This window comes from Cannabis sativa, chromosome 7 (genome assembly GCF_029168945.1).
Source record: "Cannabis sativa cultivar Pink pepper isolate KNU-18-1 chromosome 7, ASM2916894v1, whole genome shotgun sequence".
Lineage (NCBI taxonomy): Eukaryota > Viridiplantae > Streptophyta > Magnoliopsida > Rosales > Cannabaceae > Cannabis > Cannabis sativa.
The window spans coordinates 50,266,172-50,284,492 of record NC_083607.1 but is presented as its reverse complement, the minus strand read 5'-3'; the positions used below and the strand labels follow the sequence as shown (position 1 = coordinate 50,284,492).

The 18,321-nt window shown below is 31.6% G+C and overlaps 3 protein-coding genes across 5 annotated transcripts; all 3 read left to right on the top strand.

Moving 5' to 3' along the window:
• The first annotated feature begins 343 nt into the window (after positions 1 to 343).
• Positions 344 to 5,032, top strand: LOC115697012 (disease resistance protein RPS5). 2 transcript variants are annotated; one of them, XM_061118925.1, is made up of 3 exons: positions 344 to 3,176; positions 3,264 to 4,714; positions 4,836 to 5,032. In XM_061118925.1, the coding sequence occupies exons 1-3, from the start codon at positions 1,995 to 1,997 to the stop codon at positions 4,843 to 4,845; spliced, it is 2,643 nt and encodes an 880-aa protein (XP_060974908.1). In that variant the 5' UTR covers positions 344 to 1,994; the 3' UTR covers positions 4,846 to 5,032. The 2 variants fall into 2 exon arrangements, with proteins under 2 accessions (XP_060974908.1, XP_030479772.1); XM_030623912.2 differs by having other exon boundaries at positions 344 to 4,714.
• A 2,072-nt stretch (positions 5,033 to 7,104) lies between these two features.
• On the top strand, positions 7,105 to 9,958 carry LOC115696910 (uncharacterized). 2 transcript variants are annotated; one of them, XM_030623810.2, is made up of 3 exons: positions 7,105 to 7,217; positions 9,118 to 9,375; positions 9,470 to 9,958. In XM_030623810.2, the coding sequence occupies exons 1-3, from the start codon at positions 7,215 to 7,217 to the stop codon at positions 9,605 to 9,607; spliced, it is 399 nt and encodes a 132-aa protein (XP_030479670.1). In that variant the 5' UTR covers positions 7,105 to 7,214; the 3' UTR covers positions 9,608 to 9,958. The 2 variants fall into 2 exon arrangements, 1 of the variants encoding a protein (XP_030479670.1); XR_009688805.1 differs by lacking the exon at positions 7,105 to 7,217 and having other exon boundaries at positions 8,687 to 9,375; positions 9,477 to 9,958.
• A 4,740-nt stretch (positions 9,959 to 14,698) lies between these two features.
• On the top strand, positions 14,699 to 16,946 carry LOC133039745 (uncharacterized). Its single transcript, XM_061118681.1, has 2 exons — positions 14,699 to 14,788; positions 16,200 to 16,946. The coding sequence occupies exons 1-2, from the start codon at positions 14,699 to 14,701 to the stop codon at positions 16,944 to 16,946; spliced, it is 837 nt and encodes a 278-aa protein (XP_060974664.1).
• Positions 16,947 to 18,321: the final 1,375 nt, after the last annotated feature.

The window sequence follows — 18,321 nt, the reverse complement described above, 5'->3', positions numbered from 1 at the left end:
TGTTTTACTTTTTCTTTTATTTAAATAAATTTAAAAATCACACCCCATGTCTCACTCTTTTTCTTTTATTTAAATAGATTTAAAAATCCCACTCCCATTTCTCACGATTCATCTTCTTCATCATCTTTATCTTCTAGCTTTTCACATAAATCTCACCTCCATGTTCTAATATTCATCTTCTTCTTCAAGTTTTTTTTTCTTCATCTTTACCGTTGTTTTAGTATTGTTCTACTGTTGTTTTTCATGATTTTTATTTTTTTTTCATGTTCAGTTCTTCTTCTTCATCTTCTTTTCTTTTCTTCTTTTTTTTTTTTTTTTTTTTTTTTTTAAATTTTTTGAAGTTCTTAGTTATGTTTTTTTTTGAAAATATAAGAGTTAGTGTGGTTTTTTTTTTGTTCTAATTTTGTAGAACTTTTCTTGCAAATATAGTGCATTTAGTATTGAGGATGTGCACAACATAGTTAATTTTTGATCATTTTTTTCTTTTATTGTTTTTTTTGTTTTAGTATTGTTTTACTGTTGTTTTTCATGATTTATTTATTTGATGCCGATTTCACTGCCCTTGCTCCATCTCGCTGGAATTAATAGGTATTTTCTGGGTGTTCTCGTGTTGTTGTGATGGTTATGTCTGTGAGTGTGGAAGATGGAGGCTACAAATACATTTCTTCTTCGTTCTCTTTGGCTATTTTTGTGGTTTTTTTCTTTTGGTTCTCCTATAAATATATTTGACGAGCTCACTCACAAGAGAGTTTTGAGGTGTGTGTTTCTTTTATATTTTTCTAAGTAGTTATATTTGCTTCATTTGTTTTTGTGTTGTTTCAGTGTTGTTTTAGTAGTTTTTTTTATTATAATTTTCTAGGAATAGACTTGCAAATATAGTTGATTTTGCATCTGGTGTTGAGGTTGTGCAGCAGATTGTTTGTTTTTTTTAATCATTTTTTTCTTTTGTTTTGTTTGATTGTTTTAGTGTTGTTTTACCGTTGTTTTGCCATGATTATTTATTGACGTCGATTTTACTGCTTTTGTTTAATCTTGTCGGAATTAATGGTTATTTTTCGGTGTCCTGGTGTTGTTGTGGTGGTTATGTCTGTGATTGTCAAAGATGGAGGCCTCATACTTTTGTTTTGGTATTGACAGTATAAAAGAAAAAAAAGGGGAGGACAGTATAAATGTTAATTCTGCCGTGTGGCAGTAAAATTGAAAAGTATTACCCAAAATCCAGTATTTTTGTAAAATGCCTTTTAATTATTATATAATTTTCTTAAAAAATTAATATGTAATAAATGTATTTTTATAATTTTTATTAGCTAATTTACTATATTTAATGATTTTATTAATTTTTATTTTAAAAAAAGACATTTATTAACTTAATTTTTAAATTTAAGATCATTTTACATAACCTTTTTATTAGGTGGTTAAGTATAACTAACTATTAAGAATAGAGATTTCACCCTCAATTCTTCTATTTTTTTTTTCCTGAGTTTCACTCATTTATTTGAGAGTGTTTCAATTTTCTTCATTGAGAAAAGGATTTTAGCAAACGAGGATTAATTTTTTTCTTCTTCTTCTTCTTCTTCTTTATTTTTATTTATTTATTTATTGAAGAAATGAAGACTAGTTTTTGGTTACAACTTACATACATCCTTTTACAGTATAAGTTTTAAATATTAATGCATGTTCATACATGGAATGGAATAGCATTCAAAAAAAACACACGTACAAATTATTAAATACAATAACATAATATCATAGTCATACCCTCAGAATTCCTTGTCTTTTCCTTTGAATTGGTACATAAAACTTTTTTTTAAAATACAACTTGTCTTAAGTTAGGTATGATAGAAATTTTTATTAAATACAAGTTGAAACTCATCACACACAACATTGTTTATCATAAATTATTTTTGTTATATATATATTTTTTGTGGAAGACCAAAAGGCCAACCATTGCAAGTGACCTTTCTCTTCATTCTTCCTGAGTTTTCAAAGTAGCAATGGGTATCACATTCTCTCTGCCATGTAATTCAGTTAATGATGCTGTCACTCATTGCTATAAAAGCAGTGCTAAACAAGCAAGTTATATCCATAAGCTTGAAGATAATCTTAAGTCTTTAACAGATGGTCTTCAAGATTTAACAGACAAGAAAAATACCATACTTAGGAGAGTCAAACTTGCAGAGGAACAACAATTGACACGGCTGGATGAGGTGCAAACATGGCTTTCAAGGGTCGAGACCATCGAAAATAAAGTCAATGGAGAACTACTGCAAAGAAAAACTGAAGAAATCAATAGACTTAGCCTTTGGGGTTATTGTTCAACAAACTACAAGACTAGCTATGTGTTTGGGAAAAAAGTGTGTAAGAAGTTAGAAGAAATTGCTGATTTGCTTAGCCAAGAAAAGGCTTTTGAAGTGGTGGCTGAAAGGGAACCAATACCTCCTGTGGTTGAAGTGCCAGTGGAGCCAAGTGTGGGTTTGGAATCAGTTTTTGACCATCTTTGGACAGAATTCAATGATGAAAGTGTGAGTATTATGGGATTGTATGGAATGGGAGGGGTGGGGAAAACTACTCTTTTGAAAAAAATCAACAACAATTTCCTTAGTTCTCAAAATAATTATTATGTTATATGGGTTGTGGTGTCTAAAGATCACACCCTTGAGAAGATACAAAATGAGATTGGAGAAAAAATTGGGTATTTTGGTGAGAGTACATGGAAGAACAAAAGCTGTCAACAGAAAGCTTTAGACATTTTCAAAGTCTTGAATAAGAAGAAGTTTGTTATGTTATTGGATGATATATGGGAGAGAATTGATCTTGAAAGCGTAGGGATTCCTTTGCCAAATAATCTAAAAGTAAATGGATCCAAGCTTGTCTTCACAACTCGTTCCATGGAAGTTTGCTGCGAAATGGACGCTGATAAAAATGTTGAAGTAAAGTGCTTGTCGTCAGAAGACTCATGGAAATTGTTCGAAGAAAAGGTGGGAATTAAAGCTCTCAATATACATCCAGATATCCCAAGTTTAGCAGAAAAAGTAATGGAAGAATGTGGTGGGTTACCAATAGCCTTAATTACCGTTGGGCGCGCCATGGCTTACAAGAGGACGCCTTCAGAATGGTTGTATGCAGCCCAAGTGCTAAGAACTTCAGCTTCAGAATTTCCAGCTATGGGAGATAAGGTACTTCCTCTTCTTAAGTTTAGTTATGACAATTTATCAAGTGAAAAACTCAAGTCTTGTTTCCTTTATTGTGCATTGTTTCCTGAGGATTGGAGTATTGATAAAGATGACTTGGTAAATTATTGGATGTGTGAAGGATTTTTGGATGAAATTGATGAGGAAGTTTGTGTGAAAGGCCAAGGATATGATCTCATTAGCTTCCTTCTTTGTTCATGCTTATTAGAAGAGGTTAGTGAATCAAGTAATCAAGTGAAGATGCATGATGTCATTCGTGACATGGCATTGTGGATTGCTAGTGATTGTGGGAAAGGAGAGAGTAAATTTTTGGTGAAAACAAATGCTCTATTGGTTGATCCCCCAAAAACTGAAAAATGGAATGAGTTTGAAAGGATCTCTTTGATAGGGAACAAGATCAAGTGTGTTTCTATAACTCAAGCATGCCATAATCTCTCAACTTTATTCCTTCATTTTAATGATTTGAGGCGAACTCAATCCTTTCACTTCATGTCTGTATTAACTGTTTTGGATCTATCAATGAATAGAAAATTAAGTCACTTACGAATGGAAATTTCAACTTTGGTTTCCTTGCAATATCTCAACCTGAAGGGTACAGAAATAAAAGAATTGCCAAAAGAGTTGAGTAACTTGGTAAAGTTGAAATACTTGAACTTAGAGGGGTTATCTTGTCTAGATATAATCCCAAAAGGATTAATATCAAGTTTTTCTCAATTGCAAGTTTTAAACATGTTTGGATGTGGAGTGTCTGAAAACATAGTGATGGGTCAAGTTCAGTGTGGAGGTAATAAATTACTTGTACAAGAATTGCAGCACTTGAAACATGTTTCAGCATTGGGTGTAGCCATTAAATGTGTCACTGCCTTTAAGAGGTTTTTGACTTCTGAAATGCTTCTAAACTCCACTCAAAGCTTGTTCCTCCACCAGTTAAGCTTAAGCACCTTACAGGTTAACACTCTTTCATCCATGGCGAATTTATGCCGACTTTCTATTCGACACTGTAAGAGCTTGGAAGCTTTGAAGATTGTCTTGGATGGAAAAAGTATAGAGCATAAAAGACTGTTTGGAAGCCTTCAGAATGTGAGTATTCATCATTGTCCAAAACTCAAGGACTTGAGTGGACTTATTTTTGCTAGAGAATTGAGTCATCTTCTTATTTTCAGTTGTGATGCACTTGAAGAAATCATAAGTGTGGACAGTGTTGGTGATGCTGGTCCAGGCACTAAAGAGACATTTGTTAAACTTGAGGCTATGACATTGTCTGATTTACCAAAACTAAAGAATATCTGCCCTAAGCCCCTGCCTTTTCATTGCCTCAAGTTACTTGATGTGTTAAAATGTGAAAAGTTGAAGAAACTGCCAATCAGTTCTAAAGACACAAGAGCAACTAATCTGACTATTAGAGGACAAAATCAATGGTTTGTTGATATAGAATGGGAGGATGAGACCACTAAAGATAAATTTGCTCACTGTTTCTCTGGTGATTATCTAGATGACATGGACTATTTGGATCTTGATTCATGGTGAGTTGTATTGTAGCTACAACATCACTTAATAATTATTATTATTTAACTTTTATTTATGGGTGATTTTAGTTTTCTCCTCTTAACTTGTCTTTTTTTTTTTTTTTTTTCATTTGGTTAGGTATGATTAATCTTGGTTGTGGAACTGAAAGGTGAACCAAGGTATACACAGGAAATAAACTACAAAATCAGAGTTGAACCACTGGCACCAAGCAATTATTATAAGATTTACTCTTTTCCAACATGTATCTTGTTGTTCATTGTATCAATTTTAAGGCCTTGCTTTTTAATAATTTAATTATCTGTGGCTTACCTTCATCAAAGCTTATTAATCTAAGTTTAGTTCATGTGCATTGCAACATTTACACTCAAAATATCATTCTACGTTTTGACATTATACTTTACGTGTACTGGCAAGTTGCTCACAAAGATGTGTCAAGAAGACAAGAATAAGTAATTGACATGTGTATTCTAATCAGAACCGACCTATCCAATTATAATCGATCGTCAAACATTGGATATCCAATTGTGATCGGATCAGATTGGATGTTATTGTCAAATATCAAATTGATCGGATCGGATGGTGGATGTGGGGTCCAAAAATCCAATACATCCAACATTCAATCGAACTAATTAGTATTTTCATTTAGCTTAAATGAATAATTAGATTTTATATTATTATACGTAAAATTTATATTTATATATTAAAATTAACATTAAAATTTTACTCTTTTTTTCTTGGATTGGATGGATCCAGTCCAATCCAATACATACTGGACCTAAAATATTGGATGGATCCGATCTGATTCAAAAAATACTAGATCTAAAATATTGGATAAACACAAATTAAATCAATAAATATATATGAAATACATTCAATTGATAGAATCGATCCAATCTAACATTTAATAGATGTTGGATTGATTGGATAACTGAAATTAATTAGATCAGATCCAATGGTAAAATCTAGAGTAAATACTTATTTGGTACCTTATGTTTTGTAAAAATACAAACTTGGTACCTTATGTTTTTAATAATGATCAATTAGTACATTTTATTTACAAATTCTACACATGTGGTACCCTCTTTCTTAATTTATTGAACTTAAATTTTTTAGTATGTCTAAATTACCCCTAATTTTAATACTTATGAATTTTTAAATGATTTTAAACATTATTTGTTTTAATTATAAAAAAAAAATCATTTTACACATAAAACAATGAGTATTTACCACATGAGAATGTGGAACCAATGTCTTTTGAGTTTGGTGGCATGCTAGAATTTAATTTTGACTATCATAGTTTTGCTACACAACAAAATGGAATTCGGAGCCACAAATATGCAACTCGGAGGGCTATTTCAGTGACACATAACAATCAATTATCTCCTATGAATGATGATGCATTGTCAATTCCAACTGATGATAGTGACATGGAATGGAAAGAAAAAAAAACGCCACTTCAAGTGATGATGAGGATAGTTCTGAAATTTGCCAATATTGTGACGAATCTATCATAGAAGAAGAGTTTGGGGTTTACTACGACAGTGATGCGGGAAACCATAAAAATTATAAGAGATTGGAAAGGAACAAAGAGTTAATCGACCCAAATAGTAAATTGCCCAATCCAGAAGGAGGTTATGACATATATGAGAATGGAAAAATACTTCTTAGAAAGTGGTTGAGATTTAGAGATCACAAGCACTATTGGGATGTGGTGAAAGATTTTGCTGTACAAGAAGGTTTTGAGCTTCGTAAAGTCAAGCATGCTTCTAGTAGAATCACTACAATTTGTAGAGCAAAAGGATGCAAATGGAGATTACATGCTTCTAAGTCACCAGATGGAAGAGAGTTTGTCATAAAAACATACAATCCTGAATATAATTGCCAATGTGTTGTTAAGAATTGAACAGTTACAACAAGATGGATTGCCAAAAAGCTTCATAGAAGCTTTGCTAGAAATCATGAAATGAGTGTGGAGAAAATGAGAGTTGAGCTAAGAGACCATTTTGGAGTTGAGGCTACAAACAGACAGCTATGGGCAGCTAGACAGAAAGCTAGAGGGGGTTCAGGTGGTGACTATGCTCACTCATATGCAAACTTAAGGCATTATGCTACTATGATCCTTAAATTTAATCCTGGTAGTGCTGCTATTGTCCAGAGTAACTTAGTGGAAATCAAAAAGAATATGGAGGGAAACGCTGATGAACTATTGACTCTTAATGCCTCAATAATAAAGCCTCAGTTCAACAGAATTTTCATTTGTTATGAAGCTGTAAAATTTAGTTTCAAAGCAGGATGTTGACCATTTTTTGGATTAGATGGTTGTCATCTCAAAGGGCCATATAAGGGAATTTTATTGGCTGCAGTGGGGGTTGATGCGAATTTTCACTTCTACCCAATTGCATATGCAATTGTAGAAGCTGAAAATACAAATAGTTGGAAGTGGTTCTTGGAAATGTTATTGGGAGAAATTGGGCACACCACCAATAATGACCAACCATGGTGTGTTATGAGTGATAGACAGAAGTTGACTAGTACATTGACTTTATATTCTTTTCTTTAGGAATTTAGAAACTTTTCATTGTGGTAAAATGTTAGGCTATTTTTAGCCTAAGTTTTGGGTCACATTTTATAGTTGTTTTTCTTCTTTATTATTATTTTTGGAATAGAATTACGCTTGTTTTCTTTGATTTCAGATTTCTACACTTGGAATGTATAAATTGGACAAATTTCGGAAAACAGTGATCTATAAAATAGAGGAAATTTTGAAAGAGAAAAAAAGCTAAAACTTCAAGCCTAAATTCGACTATATTCTAGTCAAATTTTGGATAAAGTCAAAACATAAAAGTTTTAGATCTCTTTTTTTCCTTTCCAACGCATCTTGAATCAGCTCATTTGGAGTTCGTATGAGAAAGTTATGCTAATTTTACTGAAAGAGGTCAAAGCAGAAAAAATTGGGTCCAGTGGCCGCGGCGAGACCACTTTTGGCCGCGGCGGGGGACTACAGAAAGCCCGTTTTTTCACTTTTCTACAGCCGCCGCGGCGAGGATATTGCCCGCCGCGGCGCCGACTTCGTACAGGTCAAGGATAACTTCGTCTTTTCTCGTTTTTGGGCTGAAAAATTCTATTTAAAGGAAAGAGGGTCGCAAATTAAAGAGGGGAGACCATATGGAACCCTAAAAATACAAGAAGAAGGCTCTTGGAGCGAGCATGGGCGATCTGCAACAATCCTCCATTTAGTTTCTTTCTTCTCTTGATTTTTTTTATGTTTTTATTTGTGTTTAGTTTAATTATGGATTCGATTATGAGCTAAACTCTCTATTTAGGGATTTGATGGATATTGACTGAGATTATTCTATGGATTAATGTTATTTGATTGTTCTTTCTTCCTATATTATTGTGATTTATTCATATTTGTGCTTATTTCATGTTTAAGCTTGATCACCTTTTGCATGTTCTATGATCTCAATACAAAATCTGAAAAAGTGAGTATTGAGAATGCTCTAAATGAATAGACATAGGTTTTGATGTGAAACGAGAGTATTCACATAGTTTATGTGACTTTTAGATTATTGCTTAATACAAATTGTATGTTGTTCTATCTCAGAGATGCAGTAGTTGGCATACAATTTAGGACCTTTATGATCTGAAAAGAGTTTAGGTTAATTTATAATCTGTCATCACATAGGAGGAAGAAGAATAGTTAATTAGTGTTAATAATTGGGTAATCAAAGCAATTAAAATCATATCCCTAATTTCACATCCATTGTTAAACCTTTTATTTGTTTATTTTATTTAATTTTGCTTAGTTTATTTTGTTCAAAGTTTATTTATTCGATTGCCAAATAGAAACAAGAATTTAATTGATTGGTACTTAACTGCAGTCCTCTTGGGAACGATCTCACTTACCTGAGTATTACTTGTTAAAACGATACGTATACTTGCGTGTTGGATTTATCACAACATAAAAATATAATACTGATTAAATTAACCAGGTACTCCATATATACAAACACTTTATACGTATATATATATATAAATATATAGCTAAGCAATGTAATTTAGTGATAAATGAATTAATTAACTATGTCATATATACACTATTTATATATATATTTGTTGTCTATTTATTTCTATCTCAAGTTTTTGTTGTGTTCCTTAGTTTTTGTGCAAAGGCTAGTTTTAGAGCAGTAAATTGTTTTTAATTATCACTGTCTTTATATATTTTGTATGTATGAATTATATATATGGCTAAGTAAAGTGACTTATATAATAATTTATTTAGATAATATATTATGCTTATTTGAATTTAAGTTGTAGTCAGTAAGTCATGTAATGGATTCACAAAATGAACTAATTCCTTGATGTTTTTCCTAAACTAATTCTTTCTTAATTTTTGTAGGGTTTAGTTGATGTTGTGGCTAACATCCCAGATGTATCACGACATTTTTGTTGTTTTCATTTGGAGAACAACATGGTGAAAAAATTTGGCGCATCAGAACTTAAAGTACTATTTTGGGTAGCAGCTGAGACAGCAAATTTTGATAATTTCAAGCATATAATGGATTGTATAAAGGCAGTCAATAAAGAAGCACATGAGTGGTTGAGTAATATTGACTTCAACCATTGGTGCATGAGCAAATTTGATACAAATGTTAAGGTAGAACATCTTACCAACAACTTTGTAGAATCTTTTAATGATTGGATAGATGAGCACGATACAAACCTCCCATTGAATTGCTTGATGGTTTAAGAATGCAGCATACCTCAATGATGTATACAAGGAATTGACAACAGATAGATGGCATCACAAGTTAACTCCAAAAGCACACTTGAAAGTTCAAGAAATCCAAAAAAAGAGCACGTTTTGCACGTGTAGCAAAGGTTATTAATCTTGAATTTCAGGTTGATTATGCTGGAAAAAGGTGTATTGTGCGACTGAATGAAGGATATTGTATATGTGGCCAATGGCAAGTGAGGGGATTACCTTGTATTCATGCAACTACTTGTATAAACACTATAAGGGCAGACATTTTTAATTATTGTTCGCCATACTTCACTACTGAAATGTGGAGGAAGAGTTTTCAAAAAGCTATTCATCCTATACCTGATGAATCGATGTGGCCTGAGTTTGATGATGAGAAATTACTACCGCTAATAATAAAAAAAACTTCTAGGTAGACCTAAAAAACATCGTAGAAGAAGAGTTGCAGGAGAGGAGAGGCCTTTACCTCTTGAAGTTCAGAGACAAACTCAAAAAGAGCCAATTAGCAAGGGAGTTTCTAGCACTAAGAAATGTTCGAACTGTCATGAATTTGGCCACAATAAAAGGTCATGCAAGAAACCTCAACCAACAAGCATAGAACAAGAGACTTCTAACTTTGAAAATGAACCAACAACAAGTCGGGACAAAAGAAACGCAAGTGGTCGTGGCAGAGGAAAATTTCAAGGCAACAAAAGGGGCACATCATCACATGAGGTAAATAATTTATACTAGTATTATATTTAAGCTATATATATTTAGTTGAATCAATTAACTATTTTTACCATTTTTTAGGCTCCACTTAGATATTTTGAACCATCTGCTGAGGAAATACAAACGACTGAAACACCAATAGATTTTTTTCTCAAGTGACTAGACCCAATAACAATTTTAGAAAGCCTTTATATATATAAAGTGACTTGATGCAATGTTGTTGAAAGATTTTTGTAATGATTTGTTTGTTCTAATTACTATAAACTTTTTTATTAGAAGAACTAATTTCTAGTTATTTTAATATTTGTAAAGATATATTTTTTCTTTAACAATCTCTTTTATATTGTTTTAAAATAATGAGATTTTCATTTTAGTTTTTTATTTATTTGAACAGATATAATATTTAAAAATAAATAAATATTAAAAGGGTAATATAGTATACTAGAAATTTGGGTTCCCTAAATTCAAGGAAAGGGTACTAAATGTGTAGAATTTGTAAATAAAAGGTACTAAATAATCATTATTAAAAACATAAGGTACTAAGTTTGTTTTTTGGTAAAACATAAGGTACCAAACGAGTATTTACCCTAAAATCTATCATCCATTATATAATTGGATCGGATTTGGATAAGCTTAAAAATATTGGATGTGGTCCAATGAACACCCCAATATGTGTCACTAACTAAATATAAGGGTAATATAATTTTGGTCCCATGTAATTTAACTAAATACCATTTTAGACTCTTGATTCTCATAAATACTTAAAAAGGACCCTCTAAATATTAAAATAGTTAAGAAGTCCTCATTATAATTTTAGTCAAATGTATTGTTTTTTAATAATTAGTCAAATGTAATTTTCAAAAGATTGAAATACTTTAATCTTATTTATTTGTTTATTTCTCAATTTTTAATTTATATATTCAGTTTCTTATTCTAAAGCTAATAAAAAGATGGACCATAAGAATTATCTTCTAATTAACATATGAAAAGATAAGTTTTATTTGCATCCCATAAAATTATAAATACATCCCATTATTAAAAAAATATAAACTTAAATAATTTTTAAAAATTACTCTTAATATTTTTTTAATTTTTTTTCCTCACACAATTTTATGTTAATTTCAATACTTATTTTGATTCTATTTTCATATTTTTTTTCTAACTCATGTATATATATTTTTTATTTTTATTTTTTTGTCATAATATTTAAAATATAATTTATTTTTGTTTGAAATTTATATTTTTTAAGAACATGAATTAGAAAAAAAAAATTAATACAATTAAAAATATAATTATTAAAATATGGTGTTTTAGAAATTTTTGGTGTTTTCACTCTATACCAAAAATACCTTCTCCCTCTCTCTCTAACCAACCAACACAAGCATCATGCCAAACCACCATAACTCCACCATTACATCACGCTGGAGCTCCCTATTCGCCCACTGTCCACTTCCATTCCTCAACCTAAATAATAAGTAAGTAATTTCTATATAAATTGTTGTTAGGTTTCATTATATGTTGTTTGTGTTGAATAGATCCACACATTTTACTTTGGGTTTTGTTGATTTTCTCTTCTAGAATGAACTTATGAACTTGAGTATTGCTGCGGAATTTGTATTTTTTTCTGGGTTTCTCGTATTTTTGTGATATTTTTATTGATTTCTTGTGATTAATTTTGTGGTGTTTGGTAAAATTAGAGGTTATAGAAGATGTTTAGTGATATTTATCGATATTTAGAGTTATAAAATGAGTTAAAAGGTAATTTTACGATGTTTAGCAATAAAGTGTGATAAATTTTGCGATATATAACTGAAAAATGCCAAATTTCGTAATTAGGAATGCTTGTCGATATGTTTTCAATGTTTATCAATTTATAGTTGCAAAATGAGGATTTTGGAGGAATTTGCAATATTTAGCGATTCTTTTGCGATGTTATCCTAATTTTTTTTATGTTTGTGGGGTGTTTTTTCACTTTAAATTTGATATTCTTCTAAATGACAGGTTCAATTGTGTTTGTGCTTATACTATATGATGGTGTTTGGGTTGTTTAGGGTTTCAATTGGATATTCAAAAGCCAAAGTATAAGATGTTGATGTTTGAGATTGACACAAACTTACAGAAGATGTGTGACATTTTGTACGAAGAGTTGAAGGTGGTACGCAATCACGTGAGATACACTTTAGCAAGTTGTACACAACAAGAAAGAATTAAAACAAGTAGTGGGAAGGTTTGCAATGGAGAACAACTTTGAGTGGATGGTGAGAAATTCTAACACCGATGTGTTTTACATTACTTGCAAGGATCCAAATTGTAAATGGAGATTTAGGGGAAAGAAGAAAATTCATTGTTACGTGTTTTAGGTTACTGTATTCCACAATGAACACACATATAACCTAGATTTTAGATAGTCTGATCACTGTCAAGCAACACTGTGGATTGTTGGCCACCTAATTATGGGAAACTACACAACAGGTGGAACTAAGTACAAGCTAACGACATAATTAGGGATATGAAAGACGACTATGACATCCATATAAGTTATGAGAAGGCATGGAGGTGCTGAAAAAATGCACTTGTGTATGTGAAGGGTATGCCAAAGATTTGTTATACAAAGTGTTAATGCAGATTTTCGTTAACTGATAATGAACCTTTTTCGTAATAAATTTATCATAGATATATATGAAAATTAAAAAAGGTATAATAATAATAACACCAAGAATTTTACGTGATTTTGCAGTTAAATCTGCATACTCCACGAGTCTATCTTATTCAAGATATTTCTAAGTATTTAATACAATATACAATTAGTAATCTTTTTCTCTCAAAGATTTGTTTGTCCCTTTTTCTGTAGAATCCACCCCTATCTATAGGAATATAGGTTGACAGTTATTTACATTTATATTCGAATTGCATAAATGTTTCATGAAACGTGCGTGGGATTTGATCACGTTTCATTTAAACACATGTAAATAACAATTGATAATCGTATAACTGTTTATCATTCTTATCTTCAAGGCGGTTGATGCTGACTTGGACAGTGGTATCTCGCTTTACATATAGATGACCAATAATGACTGGGTTTAATCATATGCCTTCCAGCAATGGCATGAGCTCCAGTGTACTGAGCAAACTTAAGAACTGCTCTTTGACCATAAGGCCTCGCAGACTGGACAATCATGTCGTGTATATTTCTAAGTTGATACACTTAGTTATTATAATGTGGAAAATATGCTAAGTGTTTAACAACCAATTCGTCTCGTCGATATTTTCTTATGTGTAGCGAGGTGGATGTCTCGTTATACATTGCCCGTGGTTGATTCAAATAACTTTACTTAAAAATGAATCTTGTTCTCGAGACTGCGTATTTTGAGGCAGGCTAGTGTCTCGTTAATACATATATTAATAGTCTGTTTATCCTTGTCTTGCCTAAGACTATGCAGTCAGCGAGTTATGAATATACTCTATCAATTTTATATTTAATGAGTTATTCCTTTTGCATTAAATGATATAATCGTTATTATATCTGGTGGTTCATATTCTACTTAATTGACACATGTCACTCTCTGAAGTGTAGCCAAATTTCAGATATAATAATTGCCCCTTAAAAAGTTCTTTTTTAATAAAAAGTACTTTTTAAATGATTAGAAAGGGTATATTTGTCTTAACCCAATTTGAAAAATTGTATGCTTTCGAATTTTGGCGGTTCATGATTTCAAGGCACATCATTAGCATTCATTACCCATCTTTTCAAATTCTCCTTGTTTCCATCAGTGTGATCTCTATTCCTTTAATCTAACGTTGATTAATCTTAAGGTATAAAAATTGAAAAGAAACCATTATTCGACCATTTTTGTCTTTTCAAAAATTTCAATCTCTTTTTGCGAAAAATCGTTTCCGATTTCTCTAAGCTCTGCATGCCCTCTTTGTCATTGACATATTTTCTATGCATTTTTTAAGATATCCTCTTCAACCTCAGGAGTTCACAGAAGTTGTCACGCCACTCATCCCAACCTCAGTTTCAAAGCTTTTCGTCGTGCGAAAACCCATTTTTGAACAGTAAGTGATTTATCCCTCTTTTCTCTGGTCTTTTCCATTTTCCTTTGTTATGATCCCTATTTTGTTAATTAATTGCACCTTTGTTTGCTCCGCTTGGTTTTAGTAATTTTGATTTAATTTTTTAGGTTATTTTTAGGGTTTAGACAGAGTAAAAACTTAGGTTTATCGTATTTATAAGTTTTTGGTTTTAATAAATTTTCTCTAGGAATTGGGATTGGTCTTTTTGTAAAAATGTCTCAATTTGGTTTTGAAGTTTATTCTCCAGAAATAGAGTGTCCTAAGGAATTAGCCCTCCCATTCAAACCCAGAATTCTTAAACATTAATCCAAACTTGAGATAAATGATGCAAAAATTAGGGACCATTTAATAAAAACCAATAAGGACGAAGTTGCTAGTCGCTATGGGCATTTTCTACAAGAGATAACTGAGGGTAAATGTCGTTACTTGTGAGATGCAGCCTGGCCTGAACCTTTGTCATTATCTTCTATTCCTTTGGCTAAACTCTTCTTTTTACCCAGAGTCACTATTGCTTTTTGACCAGGTGACCTGGACTTTGAAATTATGTCTTCCAAGCCTCATAAATCAAAGACTCCCCAGGATCCTAATGTCACTTTTGAGGCTGAGCTCATTGAGTCAAGAATAAGAGCTATAGGAGATTACATTGGTGGCATTTTAAGGACTTGTGGCATCAACCAAAGGCGAGGATGACGTGTTAGATCTGTTACCCCCAGGGCCGGCCCTGGGCCTAGGCGGACTAGGCCCGTGCCTAGGGCCCACTCCAACCTAGGGCCCAAAACCAGCCATATAATGCCTTTAAAAAAAAAAAAGGCCCAGCAACACTTTTTCGGCCCAGTCCATTCCAGCCCAATACACCACCACCCACCAACAAACCCTCCATACCTTCACGTGTAGAAAAAAAAAATTGAAAAGTCACTCTCATGACTCATCTCTCTCTCTCTCTCTCTCTCTCTCTCTCTCTCTCTCTCTCTCTCTCTCTCTCTCTCTCTCTCTCTCTCTCTCTCTCTCTCTCTCTCTCTCTCTCTCTCTCTCTCTCAAGTCTCAATCTCAAATTCTCAATCTTCCATTCTTTCCCCCCAATTTTTTTCTCTAACATTCTTTCTCTTCTAAATTTCTAATCTCTCAAAAAAAAAAAAAATCACCTTTACAATTTACAATTTACCAACTATCCTCCTCATCCTAAATCCTCAATCCTCATCACTCATCTCTTTTCAATTTCTATCTCTTTGTATTATAATGATAAGTTTTTCATTTTTTAAAGTTAATATTTTATTAATTTTTATGATCAATTGCTATATTTATTTAATTCCTTTCCTTTTTAATTATTATTTTGTTTGCTTTGAAATTTTAGTTTAGTATTTATATGTTGTTATTGTTGTTGTTGATGTTGTATAGATAATAGAGATAAACTAAAATGAATATTGAATTTTATTTTCCTAACTTATTTTGACTTGATTATTCTATTAAATTTTGAATTGCCCCTTATGTTGAGAGTTGATAAAGTGCTTGAAATAGACCATTGGAAAAGAAAAAAAAATAGTTAGAATGTCTAATTAATCATATATAATAATATATTATTTGTTTGTTGTATGTTTATATTCATTTATACATAACATATTTTTTTTTCACTATTGATTCGCTCATAGTCACAAATCAATTCACATAAAAAATAATCACCATTTGATTTTTATTGCATTGCTCATATATTGATATACATATTTTATTTTATTTGCAAAAGAAAAAAAAAACTCCTTTTTAGTGGTTCCCTTTTATTTCTAAAGTTATGTGACTTATGTCTTGTATTTTTTTTTTTATAATTTTGATATACCATATATTTTGCTATATCATATATTTTGTAATAATAAGATAAACATTGTCTTGTCTATATCATATTATTATACTCATATCATTAATTTTGTTTGCAATTTTTATAGGGTCCTATTAGAAATTACAAATACAAATCAGGAGCTCAAAAAAGAAAGGAGAAGTTAAGGAAAGAAGTCTTGCAAAAAAGTCAGGTTGGTTCTCTTAATAAGTATTTTAATACAAATAATGTAGACAATTTTGTCGTGAATGACATTGAGAATCAATTTGATATTGAAAGTAATGAGAATGAGAAAACTTCAAGTAATGTGAATGAAAATGAAGAATTGAATCAAACTGTTAATGAGAATGAGAAAAGTTCAAGTGATGTGAATGAAAATGAAGAACTGAATCAAACAGTGAATGAAAATGAAGAACTGAATCAAACAGTGAATGAGAATGAGAAAACTTCAAGTGGTGTATTCAACTTTCCTTTTGATATTGATGATCCAGGAAATTGGGATAGGATTGGTCATATTAATATGACAAATTTTATAGTTGAAAGAGGTCCAAAAAGAGTCATTAAGGATGAGTTTACTAGGGATGCTTTCGGTAGGAATTTTTCTTCGTGGCATTATATTAGAGAATTACCAAATGGAGAGAAACAAGATAGGAAGTGGTTGATTTATTCAGTTTCTTTAGATAAAGTATTTTGTTTTTGTTGTAAATTGTTTGCAACAAAGAAGCATCTTGTGGGTTTTTTAGCTGAGGGAGGTTTTAGTGACTGGCATAATATTTCTGATCGATTAAAAAGTCATGAACGAAGTACACAACATATTGAGTCAATTGCTAGTTGGGTGGAATTAGAAAACGACTGAAAATGAAGTTAACAATTGATGCAAGTTTAGAAGAACAAATTAATCAAGAGAAAAAACATTGGAAACAAGTGTTAGAGAGAATTCTGGCTATTGTAAAAAGATTTGGGCAAAATAATTTGGCATTTCGAGGAGATCGTGAAAAACTATATGAGAAAAACAATGGGAATTTCTTACAAATTATAGAATTACTTGCTGAATTTGATTCAACTATGCAAGAACATGTTCGTCGTATTTTAAGAGGTGAGACTCATTATCATTATTTGACTCACAAGATTCAAAATGAAATGATACAACTTCTGGCAACTGAGGTGAAAAGCTCGATAATTAGTAGAATTAAAGAAGCAAAATATTTTTCAGTCATACTAGATTGTACTCCAGATGCAAGTAATGATGAACAGATGTCTCTTGTTTTAAGATGTGTGAATGTTTTAGAAAGTCAAATATTTGTTGATGAGTATTTTCTAGGATTCATAAAAGTTCATGACACATCAGGGCTTGGTTTGCTTAATGAACTTTTAGATGCGTTGAATATTCTTGGACTTGATGTTGATAATATAAGAGGACAAGGATATGACAATGGATCTAATATGAGAGGAAAGAATAAAGGTGTACAAACTAGGCTACTTGAAATGAATCCTAGAGCATTTTACACTCCTTGTGCCTGTCATTCTCTAAATCTTTTACTTTCTGATATGGCTCATTGTTGTCCCAAGGCTGTATCTTTTTTTGGTGTGGTACAACGAATATACTCATTATTTTCAGCTTCTACAAAAAGATGGAAAGTATTTACAGATCATGTACCTGGTCTCACTGTTAAGCCATTATCAGAAACGCGTTGGGAAAATCGTGTTGACAGTGTTAAAGCAATAAGATTCCAAGCTCCACAAATAAAAGAAGCTTTAGATTACTTGGCAGAGAGTAATGAAGATGCCAAAACAAGAAGTGATGCTGAGACTTTAGCAACATATAATATTCATAATTTTGAGTTCTTGGTGAGCATGGTTATTTGGTATGATTTGTTGTTTTCTGTTAATATTGCTAGCAAGATCCTACAAAATGAAGATATGCAAATTGATGTTGCTATCAAAGAGTTAAAGATTCTACTTTCATTTCTTCAAAAGTATAGAGAAACTGGTTTTGAGAATGCTTTGACTAAAGCTACTGAGATTGCAAGTATGATGGAAGTTGAACCTGTGTTTATTGAAAAACGAAAAGTTTACAGGAAAAAGCAATTTGATGAAAGTGTCAATGAGGGGGTGACACAATCAGCAGCAGAGTCATTTAAAATTGACTATTTTCGTTGCATAATCGATCAAGCTATTTCATCATTTAAAACCATGTATGCATACTTTTATAGTGTTTTATTTAAAATTAT